Source organism: Zophobas morio, unplaced genomic scaffold (assembly GCF_036711695.1).
Source record: "Zophobas morio isolate AGI-343-1 ecotype UQ-CSIRO unplaced genomic scaffold, CSIRO_AGI_Zmor_V1 ptg000008l, whole genome shotgun sequence".
NCBI classification, from domain to species: domain Eukaryota; kingdom Metazoa; phylum Arthropoda; class Insecta; order Coleoptera; family Tenebrionidae; genus Zophobas; species Zophobas morio.
In genome coordinates, this window is record NW_026972113.1 from 5,944,242 (window position 1) to 5,963,500 (window position 19,259).

Consider the following 19,259-nt stretch of genomic DNA (forward strand, 5'->3'; position numbering starts at 1 on the left):
ACCCAAAAATTGAAGAAACTGAAAAATCGAGAAATCAAGAAATCGAAAACTCGAAAAGTGGGAAAATATAAAAACCGAAAAATTAAAAAACTGAAAAATCGAGAAATTGAAAAGCTGAAAAATCGAGAAATCAAAAAATTGAAGAAAGAATCTAATAATCAAAAAATCGAGAAATCAAAAACTGAAAAGCTGAAAAATCGAAAAATTGATAAATGGAACTGAAAAATAATCGAGAAATCCAAAAATTAAAAACTCGTCAAATTGGAAATATGAAAATTTAAAAAATCGAAAAATCAAAAACCAGAAAAATCAAAAGATTGCAGAATTGAAAAAACTGAAAAAATTTAAAAGGCCAAAAAAGTAAAAAACTGAAAAATTACAAAACTGAAATATCAAAAAATTGTAAAATAGAAGGAAAAATTAAAGAATCCAAAAAATTGAAAAACTCCAAAACTTAAACATCGAAATATTGAAAAATCCCAAAACTCAAACATTGAAAAACCCATAAATCGAAAAATTAAAAAGTCAAAAATCGAAAATATAAAAAACTAGAAAATCGAAAAACTAAAAAATCGACAAGTCGAAAGCTCGAAAAATAGGAAAATCAAAAAAATCATCGGGAAATCAAAAATTTAGAAAGGCCAAAAATTGAAAAATCGTAAAGATGAATGAAATATCGGAAAATTGAAAAATGGAAAAATTGCAAAATCGAAGAAAAAATTAAAATGGAAAAATTGAAAAACCCCAAAACTAAAACATCGAAAAACCGAAAATTTAAAAAAACTGAAAAATTTAAAAACTTGAAAAATCAAAAAATTGAAAAATGAATAATCGAGAAGTCGAAAACTCGAGAAGTGGGAAAATAAAAAAATCGAGAAATTGATAAATCAAACTGAAAAATAATAGAGAAATCGAAAAGTGAAACAAAAAATCGTCAAATCGAAAAACCGAAAATTAAAAAAAAAACAGAAAAACCGAAAAATTGAAGAATTGAAAAATCGAGAAATCCAAGTAGTCGAAAACTCGAGAAGTGGGGAAACCAACAAATCGAAAAATCTAAAAGTCGGAAAATCTAAAAATTGAAAAACTGAAATATCGAAAATTAGAAACCCCACTAATTGAAAAAATCGTAAAATTGAAATATCGATCGGAAAAATGAGAAATCGAAAAAAAAACTCGAGAAATGAGGAAATCAAAAAATTTAAAAATCTTAAAGTCAAAAAATCGAGAAATCGTGGAGTCAGAAATCAAAAAATCGCAAATTTAGAAAAGTCATAAATTGAAAAATCGATAATTTGAACATTCAAAAAGCTGAAAAATCGGAAAATTGAAAACCTCAAAACTGAAACATCGAAAAATCAAGAACTCGAAAACACGAGAAATGGGAAAATCAAAAAATCGAGAAATTGATAAATCAAACAACTGAAAAATAATCGAGGCATCAAAAAGTCAAAAAACGATCAAATTGAAAAACGAAAATTTAAACAATCGAAAAATCAAAAACCAGAAAAATCCAAAAATTGAAAAAACTGAAAAATCGAGAAATCAAGAAATCGAAAACTCGAAAAGTGGGAAAATCTAAAAATCTAAAAATTGAAAAACTGAAAAATCGAGAAATAATAATAATCGAAAAGATGAAAAACCCCAAAACTGAAAACTTCGAAAAACCGAAAATTTAAAAGAACTGAAAAATTGAGAAGTCGAAAACTCAAGAAATGGAAAAATCAAAAAATCGAGAAATTGATAAATCAAACCGAAAAATAATAGAGAAATTGAAAATTAAAAAAAATGGCAAATCGAAAAATCAAAAACCAGAAAAATTGAAAAAATTGAAAAATCGAGAAATCATGAAGTCGAAAGCTCGAGAAGTGGGAAAATCAACAAATAGAAAAATCTAACAGTCGAAAAATTGAAAAACTGAAAAATCGAGAATTAGAAACCCCAAAGATTGGAAAAATTGTAAAACTGAAATATGGGAAAATTGAAAAATTGAAAAATCCCAAAAACTGAAATATAGAGAAATCGAAAAATCGAAGAAAAAATTAAAGAATCAAAAAATTGAAAATTCGAAAACTTGATAAATGAAAAAATTCAAAAATCCAGGAGTCCAAAAGTCGAAAAATCCGAAAATCAAAAATGCATCGATAAAAAAATTTTGATTAATTTTTTTCCAAAAATCTGGATGTCTAAGGTAAAAACTCGACACGGATTCATAAATTACAAGTACAGGTACATTTTATTTTGTAAAACTTAAATATTATTTGATGATGCATATTTTGGGGATGACGTCATGCTGTTGTTGGGTTAGCGTTTTACCATCTCCACGATATTAATACGTATAAAATTTGACAAGTTTGAGATCATCTATCAAATAAAATTCCGGACGCCGTGCATGCGCGAATTCAAACTTCCCGCCAAAAACCGTGCCACCGCACACACAGCTAAATAAATACTCACTGCTTCTGCTTAATGCACACGAGCGCCGTCAGCAAATCCACGGTGTCCCTCAGCAGAATCGGCTCCGAATGAAAATGACAAATGTTGGAATAAATTTTATCTAGAATAAAATTCACCACGAAAATCGCACCTTCGGTGTCTTTCCCCACCGCTCCGACTAGCACCGGGCTCACCTGCAACCTTATTTTAAAAACCAACCACCCAACAAATTATTCATCCTCACCTCTTGGTAATAGTTCTCTACAGGCAACAAATACGAAAGGCACCACCGTTTCAGAAACCACATAATCGTCGAACTCACTTCAGGACTCATAAAGTGCCCCAATTTCGCCTCCGCCGCCGAGTTCTCCACCACACACAGCTTCAGCACGTCTGAAATTATCCTCACTATGTGATCGCACCTCTCTATTTCCGGCGGCACGTTGTTAATCTGGTGCGAAGACGCTAAAACCGCCAAACTCGCGTCGAGAGTGGCGGCGCCTTGCCGCAACTGCTCGATGGAGTACTGCATCATCTCCGACGGAATCATCGGCGTTTCGCCGTCGCTGTCCATACAAAGAATGTGACCGGCGATCAAAATCACCCAGTGGATGTCCTCGAACAAGTTATCCAAGTTCGCGGACTCCGAGATATTCATCGCCCTCGACTCCATCAACTGGAGACTCATTTTGAGCTTCTCCGTGCTCATCTCGAGCAATCTATTGCAGGGAAAAATACAAATAAAACAGTTACTATCTCACCTAACAACTTACAGCACGACATTGATTAAATACATATAGATAGACCCATGCTATTGTTTGGAGCGAACAGGTCAACGGCCGGCGAACAAGAGATGGCGCACCAACAGTTGGCCGTCAAACGCCGGCGAAAAGCTTGGACACCAATCACGCGCATAGGTAACACAAATCACACCAACAATACATTTAATAAATCTACCACTCGATAGAGGGCGACGAAAAAAATGTGTAAAAATCTCATAGTCAGCATTTAGATAATTTACAACGTTGCCAGATGAGCCTAACACAAGTTTGCCGTTATTTCTAGCCAAGTAGGTTTTATTTCGTTTCAAAGTTTCTGATAAAGAAATGGGATTATTATAATGAATAAAAATAAATAAAACAAACAAATTATTACTTGTTATTTTAAATACTTGTTAGTGCTAACATTATTATAAATACGGTAACTCAAATTTTATAGAAAGAGTGAGATGTTTCAGGACGAGGCGACCGTAGGGAGCCGAGTTTTTAATTTCGAAACGAGTAAGTACTGCGAAAAGAGTTATCGGAGGTATGTCGTTATGGATTTTATTTCATACTGTAAACATATTTTTTTTATTCGATAAAATAATTACTATTTTGGAAAAAGTTCAAATCGAGTCACTTTTTCTGACGTCGTTAGCAACCGCTGTTTGGCTAATGTTTTAATTTGTTTATTCGTGCAAATCAGCATCAAATGTTTAACAAACTAAAATTTTCATTGAAGAGACAGACTGTTCTAGGAAACTTTATTACAAATCTCTTCATTTACGAGCTGCTGAAGGACCGCCGGTCTTATTGATAATTCTTACCTACTTCAGTTCTTACCTGGATTGTAATTAAGAATGAAGCGAAAAATGTTCCAACAATAAAAACCAAAATGTACAGATTGGAAATATAGTAAATGGGGTAGTACAATCGCACGCAAATATTTTGAGCCTATGGGCGGATCATTTTTGCCGGTCGTCACCGAAGGACGCGGTCCAAATCGTCCAAGGGCAGAATTTGTAGGTAGGCTCAAACTACAACGAAATTTACGTGTTGACCAAATTCTTACCCTGAATTAGTTTTAATTTTATAAATACCCTATCTAAAATGTTCAGAATATGATGAGTCTATACTTGTGATTTACCATTCCATTAATATTTTTTGGATTTGTTTATACATACAGGGTGACTAAAAAAAAAATGACTGAGTCAATTTATTTTATTGAAGAAATCAAGAATTGCAATGAATACTTTGAAATCTTTTCAATTAGTTACAAAAAAAAACCTGTCCTGCTCTAATAACATCGAGAATATGCTCAAAATCACACTAATATTAGGTCTAATTGTGCCGACCATAATTATAAAATTCACATTAAAGTAAGTCACGGACATTTTTTGAAGTGTACTACATTTCAAAAAGCAAAAAAAATGTTCAGTTTATAAACTTCATAATTTTGGTTTAAACTTTATCAATCTATTTGACGCTTTATTTTATCCATTCCATTTGTTATCTTTTACTGCGGTCTCTCTTGGGTCGAGGTATAACACCGGACCGAACGTTCTTCGACCGATAGGATAATTTATTACTTCCGACATCTTTTCGGTGACAAATTTAATCTTTGCATACTTCAGCGTAGTTAGTGAACTCGTTGTGACCACTGAAATATACAAAGAGTAAATTTTGAAATGGAACGAAAGTCGAAGAATACTTTCAAAGCCACGATCAAAATGTATTTGCTTATCTTCGCCAAAAAATGCATGACGTCATCGTAAAATTTGATATGATGAGTCTATACCTGTGATTTATCATTGCAGTAATATTTTTTAGATTTACTTATACAGCCTGTCTCAAAAAACGATCACTTCGATTTTCGATTTTTCGTTTTTTCGACCAACAGTTTCATCGAATTAGATTTTTCAGTTTCCATTTTTCTATCAACTTTTCGATTTTATTACTTTCTAATTTTCTGATTTTTCAAATTTGCGGTATTTTGATTTTTCGAGTTCAGTTTTTTCGTTTTTCGATTTTTTAATTTTTCGTTTTTTTGATTTTTGGGTGTATCGATTTTTTAATTTACCATTCTTCCAATTTTCGATTTTTCGTCTTTCCATTTTTAGATTTTTTGATTTTTGTGTTCGTCAGTTTTTAGACTTTGCAATTTTTTTGCATTTTTCGATTATATTTTACTTTCCGATTTTTTTGATTTTTGAATTCTCGATTTTACGTTTTTAATTCTTCGATTTTCGATTTTTAATTTTCCGGTTTTTTAATTCTTTTATTCTCGATTTTTCGATTTTCCATTAATCATAAAATTTTTCCATTTTCTGATTTTACGATTTTTCGATTTGCGATTTTTCGATTTTCGTTTTTCCGCTTTTGTGGTTTTTCGATTTTTCTGTTTGTTTCAGTTTTTATGGTTCTGCAATTTGCAGCTTTTAGATTTCAATTTTGTTACTTTCCGATTTTCCACTTTTCGATTTTTTGATTTTTTTTCGATCGTCGTTTTTTCGATTTTCATTTTTTCGATTATTTGATTTTTCAATTTTTAGGCTTTGAAATTTTTTTACTTTTCGCTTTTTCGAGTATTTGTTTCATCGAATTTTCGATTTTTCGATTTTCGATTTTTCGGTTTTTGCTAGGGATGTACCGACTAGTGGCCGACCGGTCGGATAAGCCAACTATTCGGCCGTTTTTCATCGTCGGCTGCAGTCGGCAACTAGTCGGCTAAACAGCCGATCGGTCGGCTTTTTTTATTAAAATTAAAATAGTATATAAAACAATTAAACTCGGTTTACAGAACCTCAATTAAATATTTAATTGCAATTTAATTTTTAACCCCGCGTTGAAGTACCATGTGACCGACTCTACGCCAATCAGACGTCGCTAATGGCCTTGTTAAATGCGTGATCAACTTAATCTCAGTTAAAATATTGTATAAACTGGCCCTAAATTGTGTTATTCTTTATTTTTGTACTGAGTTACTAAAAAAAATTAAATGTTAAAATTATCCAAAGAAATTTAACACATTTTTTTGAAAACAAAGGAACTTTAGTTATTCCTTTTATTAAAATAAAACAAATTTTTAAGGTAGTCAGAGAAATAGAAAAAAAAAACACACCGTTTGTCGCATTTATAAACCGGTTTTAGCAAAGCCGAACAGTCGGCCGACTAGTCGGTTTTTACTGGCCGAACAATCGGCTAGTCGGTTAGTCGGCCAGACCTACAGTCGGTACATCTCTAGTTTTTGCATTTTCCGATTTTCGATTTTTCGATTTTCCATGTTTAGATATTTTTCGATTTTTTTTTATTTTCCGATTGTTCTGTTCGTCAGTTTTGAGACTTTGCAATTTTTACTTTTGCACTTTTCTATTATTTTAGTTTCGGATTATTCGATTTTTGAATTTTCGTTTTTTTTTTCATTTTTCGATTTCCGATTTTTTAATTTTTCGATTTTTCGGTTTTTTAATTTGTCGATTCTCGATATTCCGATTTTCGATTTTTCGATTTTCCAATCTTCGATTTTTCAATTTCCAGTTTTCGATTTTCCACTTTTTGATTTTACGACTTTTCGATTTTTCTGTTCGTCAGTTTTTAGGCTTTGCAATTTGTTTACTTTTCGATTTTTCGATTATTTTACTTTCCAGTTTTTTGATTTTTGAATTGTCGACTTTTAGAGTTTTCAATATTATGAATTTTCGAATTTTCGGTTTTCCTATTTTTCGATTTTTGATTTTTCCATTTTTCGGTTTTTTGATTTTTCAATTCTCGGTTTTTCAATCTTGCAAATTTTCGATTTTTCAGATTTGTGAATTTCCAGTTTTTTGATCGACCTACGTATTAGATTCATTGAATTTTCGATTTTCGGTTTTCCATTTTTAGATTTTTGATTTTCCAGTTTTGTATTTTCAGATTTTCTGTTTTTCGCATATCTGATTTATCAAATTTTCGATTTTTCGGCTTTTCGATATTTGATTTTCGAATTTTCGATTGTTCAGTTTTCCATTTTTCAGCTTCTAGACTTCAATTTTTTTACTTTTCGATTTTCCAAATTTTCGAGTTTCAATTTTCAGATTCTTGATTTTTCGATTTTCTTTTTAAATCTTTGAATTTTTCGGTTTTGATTTTTCGAATTTTTGATTTTTAATTTTTCCATTCTTCGGTTTTTAGACTTCAATTTTCTTTGTTTTAAATTTTTCGATATTCTATTTTCCGCTTTTCAGAATTTTCGATTTTCAGTTTTCAGATTTTCCATGATTAGAATTTTGGATTTTTCAGTTTTATGATTTTTCGATTTTTAGAAAATTTGAGTAGTCGAATTTTCGATTTTTCAATTCATAGATTTTTCTATGTTCAATTTTTCAATTTAAATTTTGCGATTTTCAATTTGTCCATTGTCGACTTTTAGAATTTTCGGTTTTTCAATTTTTCCATTCTCAACTGTTAGACTTCAATTTTGTTACTTTCCGATTTTTTGGTTTTCGATTTTCCAATTTTCAGAATTTTCAAGTTTCTTTATTCAGATTTTCCATTTTCCACTTTTTCGATTTTAGATTTTTCGAATTTTTGTTTTTCCAATTTTTTGCTTTTTCGATTTTTCTGTTCGTTTCAGTTTTTAGGCTTTGCAATTTTTTTTACTTTATATATTTTGATTATTTTAATTTCCCATTTTTTTAATTTTTGTTTTCGATTTTTTTAATTTTCAATATTACAAATTTTTTACTTTTCGATTTTTTGGTTTTCTCGTTTTTCAATTTTAGATTTTTCGATTTTTGAGGTTTGTGAATTTCCACTTTTCGATCGACCTAGGTATTTGATTCATTGAATTTTCGATTTTTTGATTAGCCATTTTGAGATTTTCGATTTTTAGGATTTGTATTTTTCGATTTTCTGTTTTTTGCATTAGTGAATTTCAGTTTTTCCGATTTTTGATTTTGCGCATAATTAAAAATGTATCATGTTTATTATGATTTTAAAACATCTGCAAGATTTCAAAGTATTCGATTTTGCAAATTCAAAATTAAATTGCAAAATATTGTTTTATAATTTTGATTTTTTTTCCAAAAATCTGGACGTAACACTGAGTCATAAACTACATGTGTAGGACTATGTTACTGTATACAATTTATAAACCCATTTACTAAGCATAAATTTGAAGTGACGTCATCACATTATTGGTGGGGATGATTAGACAAATTTAATAATTTTGCGACCAAGATGTTAGAAAGCAAAATAATTCATGTCCGGACCATCGTTACTCACGAACGAAAGTGACCATTATTTTATGGGAACAACTACCTGCTAAATCTTCTCCGACAAATTCGAGAGAACTGGTGTGAGCCATAAATATTTCTTACCAAATGTATATATAACTACTGTCCGTCCCGTTATTGTCAATAAAATTTTATAGGGTAAAATGTGAATTTCGTTGTAGTTTGAGCCTACCTACAAATTCTGCCCTTGAAGGATTTGGACCGCCTTCTTCGGTGAGGGCAGGCAAAAACGATCCGCCCATAGGCTCAAAACATTTGCGTGCGATTGCACCTACATACAAACGTATGCGTAATATGTCGTTAGACATTAGGTATTTATCAAAATTAACCAAATCTCTTAGTTTACGCACTATTGGACGAGCACTCCTTAAAACGGTCAGAATACTTAATCGCATTATTCCATTGACACCTAGCTAAAACTTTGCCAAATGAACCTAACACAAATTTGCGGATATTTCTCGTCAACCAAGTAATATTTGATTTTGAAGTTTCTAGAAGTAAATAAATGGGAATATTATAATGAACAAATAAAACAAACAAATTATTGTTATTATTATTTGTTGTTTTAATCCATTAGATGCTTATAGGCTATCGCATACTTTTCTTGAAAAATCGGTAATAAATTCAGTGAAGCATCTTTGCCCCTTAATTCTTAAAATTCTTAAATTGGGATTTTGAATAGAGATCGCAGAAACATTTTTTATGGTTTTATGATTTATTTACATAATTTACTTATTTACAATGAATGTTTTTAATATATAATACAAGTTCTTGATATTATTTATTTTTGTTACAATTAATAATCTTGTGTTATTTTTCATTTTCAACAAGAAAATTTTGTCGCTTATTATCTAATATATTTTTATACAATGAGGAACACCATATGTTTCACATCACAGGACGTTGCAGGAAAATATTTAAGTAAATAAGCTTTTGCTATTTCACTTCGACGCAAGAACCATTTCAAAGAAAACAAACAGTGAAAAAGCGGAACAGATTCACAAAGTTTTCTTTTTTTTTCTTCTGTTTTGCAGTGGGTGGGAAATATGGTGTATTGTACATTTTACAATAAAAATATCGATTTCAGGCAAATTTCCGCACCACCAATGAGGTGTTGCTACCGTGCGTTTTTTTTTTCTTTTTTAGCAGTCCTATCCCCAATAGGCCTAATGCACTACTTGCCGATATTGATTCAGATAATTATCCGCTGAATTAAGACATGATACTGGAAAACTGACTCAAATAAACCACTCAATTTATAAAAACTGCAGCTTAAAATATCCTGATTTTTTTACATTTAAACTCAATTTAAACCAGCTTCTTTGAATCAAAATCCATCATTTATCCAAATTTGACACAATGAATTACTTTTGAACGTTTCAATTAAAGTCAATTTTACGTTGTACTTATAATGAATTTCTTCGTAAACAGTCTCAAATATGTTTAAACATTCATCGATAACTTTTATAAAACTATGCGAAGGAGCTTTTAAACCGTCTGTACCTATTGGGGGATTATTTGAATATGATTTATTCATTATAAGTAATTCTTGAGAATTTGTTAACGAGGATTGTGTAATAAGGGTTTTCTCACATACCTTACATTTAAATTTATCTAAACATTTTTTTGCCAAGTAGCCCGCAAAATAAGTCACAGCGCAGTCTTCAGATAAGTCACAGCGCAATCTTCTAGTGTACATGTACTGATAATGATACTCTCAAAGTCGTTATGATAACATGATTCATCGACTGTATGTATATTTTGATGTTTATTATTATCATCGTGGATTAAATCATTTTTGCTCTCATGTTCTATAGGCATTATCAAATTTTTAGGTCGGTCAATGGTTACGTCCTGTTCTATACAGTCTAAGTTCACTTGGTAGTCATTATCGGCTTCACAATTAGATCCATCGGAACTCTTCATTAAACAGTTAATAGCGTTTCCCCTAAAAATTGTTCGAAAAATCCTGGCCGACGGATTAACATTATAACCACATTGTTGTCTATATTTGGAAAACTGATTTTCTAAACAATCTTGACTAAGTCTGTTAGTTAATAAATAAGACATTCCTTCATCCTTTTCCTCAGAAAATAATTGTAATATGCCCTCTACAGCTTGAATCAATCCATCGAAACTTGGTGGTTGCGTAAGAACTTTTGTTTTACTATTAATTTTATATAAACGTGACATCATTTCTTTAACCTCCGTCAGTGTTTCAAAAACAGCATTATTTTTGTCTGAGAGCGCAGATTTATATGGATTAGATTCATATAAGTTTCGACTGTTCAAACAATCAAAAACTTTATTCATAAAATCCACATAATCTGCTGTGTATCTGCCGCAGTTGGACTATTAATTTCTTTTGTGGCAATGGCTGTTCGCATTGCTGATGCAACGGAATGACTAAACGTCTGAAGTGCTAATTTTACGCTCATTTTTTGAAAAGGTTTTGGTCGAACATGAGCTTCTGTTAGTTTTGTGAGCGCCCGACACTTTGTATTGTTTCTGTCAATTTCATAAAGATCTATTATATCCTGGAATGAAATAATTTTCTGAGAACTGTCATTACTACTCTTTACAACATAGTTGCCATTTAGCATATTATTTCTTATACTTTTAGCAATGTGCATTGTGTCAGGAATAGCAAAAATTTTTATTTTTAATTGTGTTTCAAATGTGTCATTTTGATTTTGTGTTATTTCCAAGAATGGTTTTTTTGTGTGTGACATTTAACATCGAGTATGCTGACTGATTCCCCGTACTCTGATCGCAGATTATCATTTTTGGATTTAAATTACATTTTCGCAATTTCTCTAATAACTCTGGTATTAACTGCACTAAAATTGTATTGGAAACTGGTTTGTGTGACAAAAAGTAACTAACAGGTAATTTCCAGTTTGAATATATACCTCTAAGAAAAAAAACTAATGCATATTTTGCTAAAAGAGGTTTTCTCCCTAGGTGACCCATGTCCTCGTATCCTTCAAAAACATCCATATGTTTATTATATTCTAATTTTTCAGAAATAATCATTTCGTCAAAAACTATTGTGCACTTTTTTTCGGGCTCGGGAGAATAAGCGGCAATTTTTTTTGAAATTTGTTTAAAAATCTCTTCGTTAAAGCCTGGTTGAAATTTAGACTGACCAATCCATCTTTTAATAGTAGTTAAACCTGGCAAAACAATTCCTTGATGCCGTAGAAACTTGTACGCGGCTGGGGACTTATAAAATAACATGATAGACAAATTTTTCTCGTCAACATTCCATTTTTTTTTTATTATGTTTCAGTTGCATTTTCGTAAAAATTTTAGAATTACTCGAACCAAATTTAAAAGAATTTATAAAATAATCGATGCTAGATGTTTTCCTTAATTCATGTACTTTTACGCGTAATCTCGCATTTCTCAGTCTAAGTTTATTTGCCTTAGATGTATAGTACTCTAATTTACTTTTTTTTGCTTCGATTTCATCTTCATTATCAAAAAGTCGTCTTTTCGTTAACTGTTTACATGAGGCTACCAAAGGCATGCCAATTACTTTATCTAAAGAAGTTACACTGTTCGTTGGTGAAGCTATTGTATCTAATTTTCTAATTTCTGCAACTTGTTGAATTCCGTATTTTTTTATAGGGGTTAAAACTTTTAAAATTTCCCGAGATGAAGAGTAGTTTGTATTTGGTTCAGTAGCACGTTCTAAATTACTTTCCAAAGTGTGTTTATTGTAAGGAACAGCATTTAAAGTTAATCTGTGTTTTTTCAGAGGATCTCGAAATGCATCTAGTTCAAAATGTTCTTGACAAATATATTTATTTCTCAGTTCTTTTTTTTCATAATCAAGCAAAAGAGTGTTCCCTGAATTAAAAATCCACAGCTGTTTCCAAGCATTTTGCAATAGTAAAATTCAAAACAATGGACTATTTATATTAAAGTTTCTTTACATCAGTGTAAAGAAAAAATATTATTTTCAAAATATGACTACGTTTTCAACATTCAACTAATATCCAGCACACTATCAGCTGTTAAACAATATAAACTCGACACAACACAGATAATTTAACACAAGAAGAAAACTATAAATACAAAACTTACTTTTAAACTGCACGGAAGCACTGCTTAATAGAAAGTGCCAAGTAGAAAAATTTTTGTAATAAGGAAAACTAGATATATATTACTAAGGATGCTATAAATCCGTAATCCGGAAACGGTGTTGTTGCAAACTACTGCCGGACAGGAAAGAACAGAACAATTAAGCAACCATGAAAACCGCAATTAGACGGTAGGTAACAACACCCTGCCACAAATAAAATCTTATTTGCTTGCATTTGGGCCTTCACCACGTTTTATTTGTGTCAGATTTCCAGTTTCATGTCTTAATTCAGCGGATAATTATCTGAAACAATATCGGCAAGTAGTGCATTAGGCCTATTGGAGATAGGACTGCTAAAACAAAAAAAAAAAAAAAAACGCACGGTAGCAATACCTCATTGGTGGTGCGGAAATTTGCCTGAAATCGATATTTTTATTGTAAAATGTACAATACACCATATTTCCCACCCACTGCAAAACAGAAGAAAAAAAAGAAAACTTTGTGAATCTGTTCCGCTTTTTCACTGTTTGTTTTCTTTGAAATGGTTCTTGCGTCGAAGTGAAATAACAAAAGCTTATTTAAATATTTTCCTGCAACGTCCTGTGATGTGAAACATGGTGTTCCTCATTGTATAAAAATATATTGGATAATGAGCGACAAAATTTTCTTGTTGAAAATGAAAAATAACACAAGATTATTAATTGTAATAAAAATAAATAATATCAAGAACTTGTATTATATATTAAAAACATTCATTGTAAATAAGTAAATTATGTAAATAAACCATAAAACCATAAAAAATGTTTCTGCGATCTCTATTCAAAATCCCAATTTACCCATAGGAATTAAGGGGCAAAGATGCTTCACTGAATTTATTACCGATTTTTCAAGAAAAGTATGCGATAGCCTATAAGCGTCTAATGGATTAAAACAACAAATAATAATAACAATAATTTGTTTGTTTTATTTGTTCATTATAATATTCCCATTTATTTACTTCCAGAAACTTCAAAATCAAATATTACCTGTTTGACGAGAAATCTCCGCAAATTTGTGTTAGGTTCATCTGGCAAAGTTTTAGGTAGGTGTCAATGGAATAATGCGATTAAGTATTCTGATCGTTTTAAGGAGTGCTCGTCCAATAGTGCGTAAACTAAGAGATTTGGTTAATTTTGATAAATACCTAATGTCTAACGACATATTACGCATACGTTTGTATGTAGGTACTACCCCATTCAGCCCCGTAGCTAGAAAACTTATTCAGGGGGGGCAAGTTTGTCGACAGAGGGGGCTTCATGTAAATATTTATATTTTAATAATACACTCAGATAGCTACTTTATTTTTTCTGAGTTTTTATATTTGAAAGAACATTAAAATAATTGGAAACGTCGATTTTTCACGCTAAATTTTCATAAAAACCTGTCGAAGTCCAAAAAATTAGTACGGTACTTGGTTAAAATGCTGGTTAAAACAGAGAATGTAGATTCACAAACAGCTGTACTGCATCCAAAAATTTGTGTAGGGACCATATAGGTAACATCCAATTTGTTTGAGTTTATTTTTTTGCATGTTTAGTACACATTTTAAAAATCCGACTTCGAAACCAAATATTTCGAAAATTTTGGTACGGAACCATGAACTCGTCATGTTTTTTTAAACTCGTCGAGATGTGTATTTCAGAATTTTTTGTCAACTTTAACAAAAGCTCAATTTTTGGAAACCCATATAAAATTTTTGACTTTTCCCAAGCATTTTCGAAAATTACCAAAAGAATTCCTTCGTTCATCTCGATTTCTTCCAAAAATCGTTTTGGATTCAATTTTTTTGAAAATTCTTACATTTTTTGCAGAATCGACGGAAGAAAAATGGCAATTTTTGAAAACCTGTATCAAATTTTTGACTTTTTTCAAGCACATTCGAAATTACCAAAAGGGATTGCTTTATTGATTTCGATCTCCAGATGTTGTTTTTGGTTGTTTTTTCGAAAATTCGTACAATTTTTCCATAATCGCCAAAAGAAATATGGTAATTTTTGAGAAATTTTGAAAATTCGAGCTCGAAACCGAGTATTTCGAAAATTTTGATCCGGAACCATGAACCTGTCATGTTTTTTTAAGCTCGTCCAAATCTATATTTCAGAATTTTTTGTCAACTTTTACGAAAGTTCAATTTTTGAAAACCCATATAAAATGTTTGACTTTTCCCAAGCATTTTCAAAAAATTATCAAAAGAGACTCCTTTGTTCATCTCGATTTCCAAAAATCGTTTTGGACTCAATTTTTTTGAAAATTCTTACAATTTTTCCAGAATCGACGGAAGAAATATGGCAATTTTTGAGAACCTGTATCAAATTTTTGACTTTTTTTTAAGCACGTTCGAGATTACCAAAAGGGATTCCTTTATTGATTTCGATCTCCAGATGTTGTTTTTGGTTGTTTTTTCGAAAATGCGTACAATTCTTCCACAATCGCCAAAAGAAATATGGTAATTTTTGAGAAATTTTGAAAATTCGAGCTCGAAACCGAGTATTTCGAAAATTTTGATCCGGAACCATGAACCTGTCATGTTTTTTAAGCTCGTCCAAATCTATATTTCAGAATTTTTTGTCAACTTTTACGAAAGTTCAATTTTTGAAAACCCATATAAAATTTTTGACTTTTCCCAAGCATTTTCAAAAAATTATCAAAAGAGACTCCTTTGTTCATCTCGATTTCCAAAAATCGTTTTGGACTCAATTTTTTTGAAAATTCTTACAATTTTTCCAGAATCGACGGAAGAAATATGGCAATTTTTGAGAACCTGTATCAAATTTTTGACTTTTTTTTAAGCACGTTCGAGATTACCAAAAGGGATTCCTTTATTGATTTCTATCTCCAGATGTTGTTTTTGGTTATTTTTTCGAAAATGCGTACAATTTTTCCACAATCGCCAAAAGAAATATGGTAATTTTTGAGAAATTTTGAAAATTCGAGCTCGAAACCGAGTATTTCGAAAATTTTGATCCGGAACCATGAACCTGTCATGTTTTTTTAAGCTCATCCAAATCTATATTTCAGAATTTTTTGTCAACTTTTACGAAAGTTCAATTTTTGAAAACCCATATAAAATGTTTGACTTTTCCCAAGCATTTTCAAAAAATTATCAAAAGAGACTCCTTTGTTCATCTCGATTTCCAAAAATCGTTTTGGACTCAATTTTTTTGAAAATTCTTACAATTTTTCCAGAATCGACGGAAGAAATATGGCAATTTTTGAGAACCTGTATCAAATTTTTGACTTTTTTTTAAGCACGTTCGAGATTACCAAAAGGGATTCCTTTATTGATTTCGATCTCCAGATGTTGTTTTTGGTTGTTTTTTCGAAAATGCGTACAATTCTTCCACAATCGCCAAAAGAAATATGGTAATTTTTGAGAAATTTTGAAAATTCGAGCTCGAAACCGAGTATTTCGAAAATTTTGATCCGGAACCATGAACCTGTCATGTTTTTTAAGCTCGTCCAAATCTATATTTCAGAATTTTTTGTCAACTTTTACGAAAGTTCAATTTTTGAAAACCCATATAAAATTTTTGGCTTTTCCCAAGCATTTTCGAAAATTACCAAAAGAGATTCCTTTGTTCATCTCGATTTCCAGAAATCGTTTTGGATTCAATTTTTTTGAAAATTCTAACTTTTTTCAAGCACGTTCGAGATTACCAAAAGGGATTCCTTTATTGATTTCGATCTCCAGATGTTGTTTTTGGTTGTTTTTTCAAAAATGCGTACAATTTTTCCACAATCGCCAAAAGAAATATGGTAATTTTTGAGAAATTTTGAAAATTCGAGCTCGAAACCGAGTATTTCGAAAATTTTGATCCGGAACCATGAACCTGTCATGTTTTTTTAAGCTCGTCCAAATCTATATTTCAGAATTTTTTGTCAACTTTTACGAAAGTTCAATTTTTGAAAACCCATATAAAATTTTTGACTTTTCCCAAGCATTTTTAAAAATTATCAAAAGAGACTCCTTTGTTCATCTCGATTTCCAAAAATCGTTTTGGATTCAATTTTTTTGAAAATTCTTACAATTTTTCCAGAATCGACGGAAGAAATATGGCAATTTTTGAAAACCTGTATCAAATTTTTGACTTTTTTCAAGCACGTTCGAGATTACCAAAAGGGATTCCTTTATTGATTTCGATCTCCAGATGTTGTTTTTGGTTTTATTTGGTTGAAAAGTCGTAAAATTTTTCAGCAATCGCCAAACGAAATGTAATTTTTGAACTTTGAAACCGAATGTTTCGAAAATCTTGATCTGGGACCATCAAGAGCTTATGTTTTTGGATTAAGCTCATCGAGATCTACATCTCGGAATTTTTTGTTGATTTTTTGTTAATTTCAACAAAAGCTCAATTTTTGAAAATCCATACATTTTTTGACTTTTCCCAAGCATCTTCTAAAATTAGCAAAAGGGATCTCTTTATTGATTTCGATCTACAGATGTTATTTTTGGTTTTATTTTTTTGATATTTCGTCGAATTTTTCCACAATCGCATAAAGAAATAACTTTTTTTTAAGTCACTTTTGAGATTTTTTAGAAATTTTAGGTAGAACCCAATATTTCGTAAATTTTGCTCCGGGAGCATGAACATGTTTTTCGATTAAGCTCATCGAGATCTATATTTCAGAATTTTTTGTCAACTCTAACAAAAGCTCAATTTTTGAAAACTAAATAAATTTTGACTTTTCTTAGCATTTCCAAAAATTACCAAAAGTCATTCTTTTATTTATTTCAATCTTCAGATGTTGTTTTTGGTTTTATTTGATCGAAAATTTGTAAAATTTTTCTAGAATCGTCAAAAGAAATAGGAGTATAATTTTTGAGAAATTTTAAAAATTCGACTTGGAAACCGAATAGCAGCAAGACCTTATGTTTTTTGACTAAACTCGTCGAGATCTACATCTCAGAATTTTTTGTAGATTTTCAGCCAATTTCAACAAAAGCTCAATTTTTGAAAATCTATAAAAAAAATTTGACTTTTCCCACGCATTTTCTGACTATGAGATTTTTACACATTTTTTTCGTCGCCCTCTATCGAGTGGTAGATTTATTAAATGTATTGTTGGTGTGATTTGTGTTACCTATGCGCGTGATTGGTGTCCAAGCTTTTCGCCGGCGTTTGACGGCCGACTGTTGGTGCGCCATCTCTTGTTCGTCGGCCGTTGGCCTGTTCGCTCCAAACAATAGCATGGGTCTATCTATATGTATTTAATCAATGTCACAACTTACAGCACGAACTGTTAACGAACGACGCGGACCGGAGACTAAACACTGAAAACTTACTTGTATATAATAGGCAAAGCATGTGACGGGATAATCCTTCCGAACATACCGATCGTTTGTAACTGGTCTTTGAACGAAATTCTGTCGATGTCTTCGTTGTCTTCGATTTCTTGGGGCTCGTTCTCGTGGTTCTGGCGGGAGCCGTCGGGGGGCGCTAGGTGGAACTGGAGATATGTGTTGAAGATTTGGACAGCGCACTCGTGGATGTTGCCGTTGGAGTTCGTGGAGTATTCTTGCAGGATGCTGATCCAGGCCTCCATCATGTTGTCGAAGGCGTCGTTGTAGTATCGTTCTTCGTCCGAGGACTGGAAATTTACTTAAGTCTTGGCTTAAGTCGGTATAGGGTACGTACCATGTCTTCCATGGCCGCTCCCTTGCAGAACGAACACGTCAACCGCGTGAGTTCGTCTAAATACGAGTCTTGGAGCTGAGTGGGTAGTCGTTGGATGTCGTTGATGAAAAATACGATCATTTTTTTCACTATGTTGGACACACCTAACGATTCTTTGTTCTTTATGGTGACGCTAGAAGTGGTGGGGTTAGAGTCGGGGTTGAATTAAGTAAGAAACTAACCTTGACACAAGTTTGGAGAAGTTTTCCATGTAGGATTTTAGGTATTCTAGCCTAATGTTGTCTGTGGATACGATGGTACCATTTAGGGAAGCTAACTGGACTAAACAGGTCAATGCGTGATGGGACAACCCATCGTAATCTTTTACTTTCCAAAACACTTGGAACATGAGGGGAAGTAGTTGAGGGGAGAGAATTAACTCGGACCAGCTATCAGAGAGTCGTAAGGCGGGCGCTTGGTCTGCTTCGTATACGGATTCATAGATACCGATTAACCTTTTGGGTAGTGTTAAGTGTTAAGGAAATTAACGACAGTTTTGGCCTACTTTTATATCTGTGGTTTATGAATCCGCCTTTTTTTTTTCATATTTAGATTCTTGGAAAAAAAATCATTTTTTGTTTCTTCAATTTTTGCATATTGCGATTTTTCGATTTAAAATTTCACGAGTTATGCAAAATTGTAAAACTGAAAATTCAAAAATGAAAAAACGAAAGATTGAGAAAATAAAAAAAGGAAGTGTAAAATCGGAAAAACGAAATATTGAAAATGAAAGAAATCCGAAAATCCAATAATTTAGAAATCCAAAAATTGCAAAATAAAAAAATTGAAAAATAGAGGAAGTGAAAAATCAAGACTGAAAATTTGCAAAAAAAAAGAAAACTTGGAAAAAAATAAAGGAAATGAAAAAACGAAAAATTGTGATTGCATAAAAATCCAGAAATGAAAATTAAAATTACGGGAAAATGAAAAATAAAAATCAAGAACTTGAAAAATTAAGGAACCGAAAAATTAAAAACCGTGAAAC

The 19,259-nt window shown here is 31.5% G+C and overlaps 1 protein-coding gene across 1 annotated transcript in view; it reads right to left on the reverse strand.

Moving 5' to 3' along the window:
- The window catches only part of LOC135125151 (exportin-4-like), a 39,116-nt gene that overhangs the window by 8,724 nt on the left and 11,133 nt on the right, over window positions 1-19,259 (reverse strand). The window contains exons 4-8 of the mRNA XM_064050519.1: window positions 18,457-18,739; window positions 18,236-18,407; window positions 17,884-18,188; window positions 2,681-3,155; window positions 2,458-2,630 (exon numbers count right to left, since the gene is read on the reverse strand). Of these exons, the coding sequence (XP_063906589.1) occupies window positions 2,458-2,630; window positions 2,681-3,155; window positions 17,884-18,188; window positions 18,236-18,407; window positions 18,457-18,739 (1,408 nt within the window). The remainder of the gene's footprint in view (window positions 1-2,457; window positions 2,631-2,680; window positions 3,156-17,883; window positions 18,189-18,235; window positions 18,408-18,456; window positions 18,740-19,259) is intronic.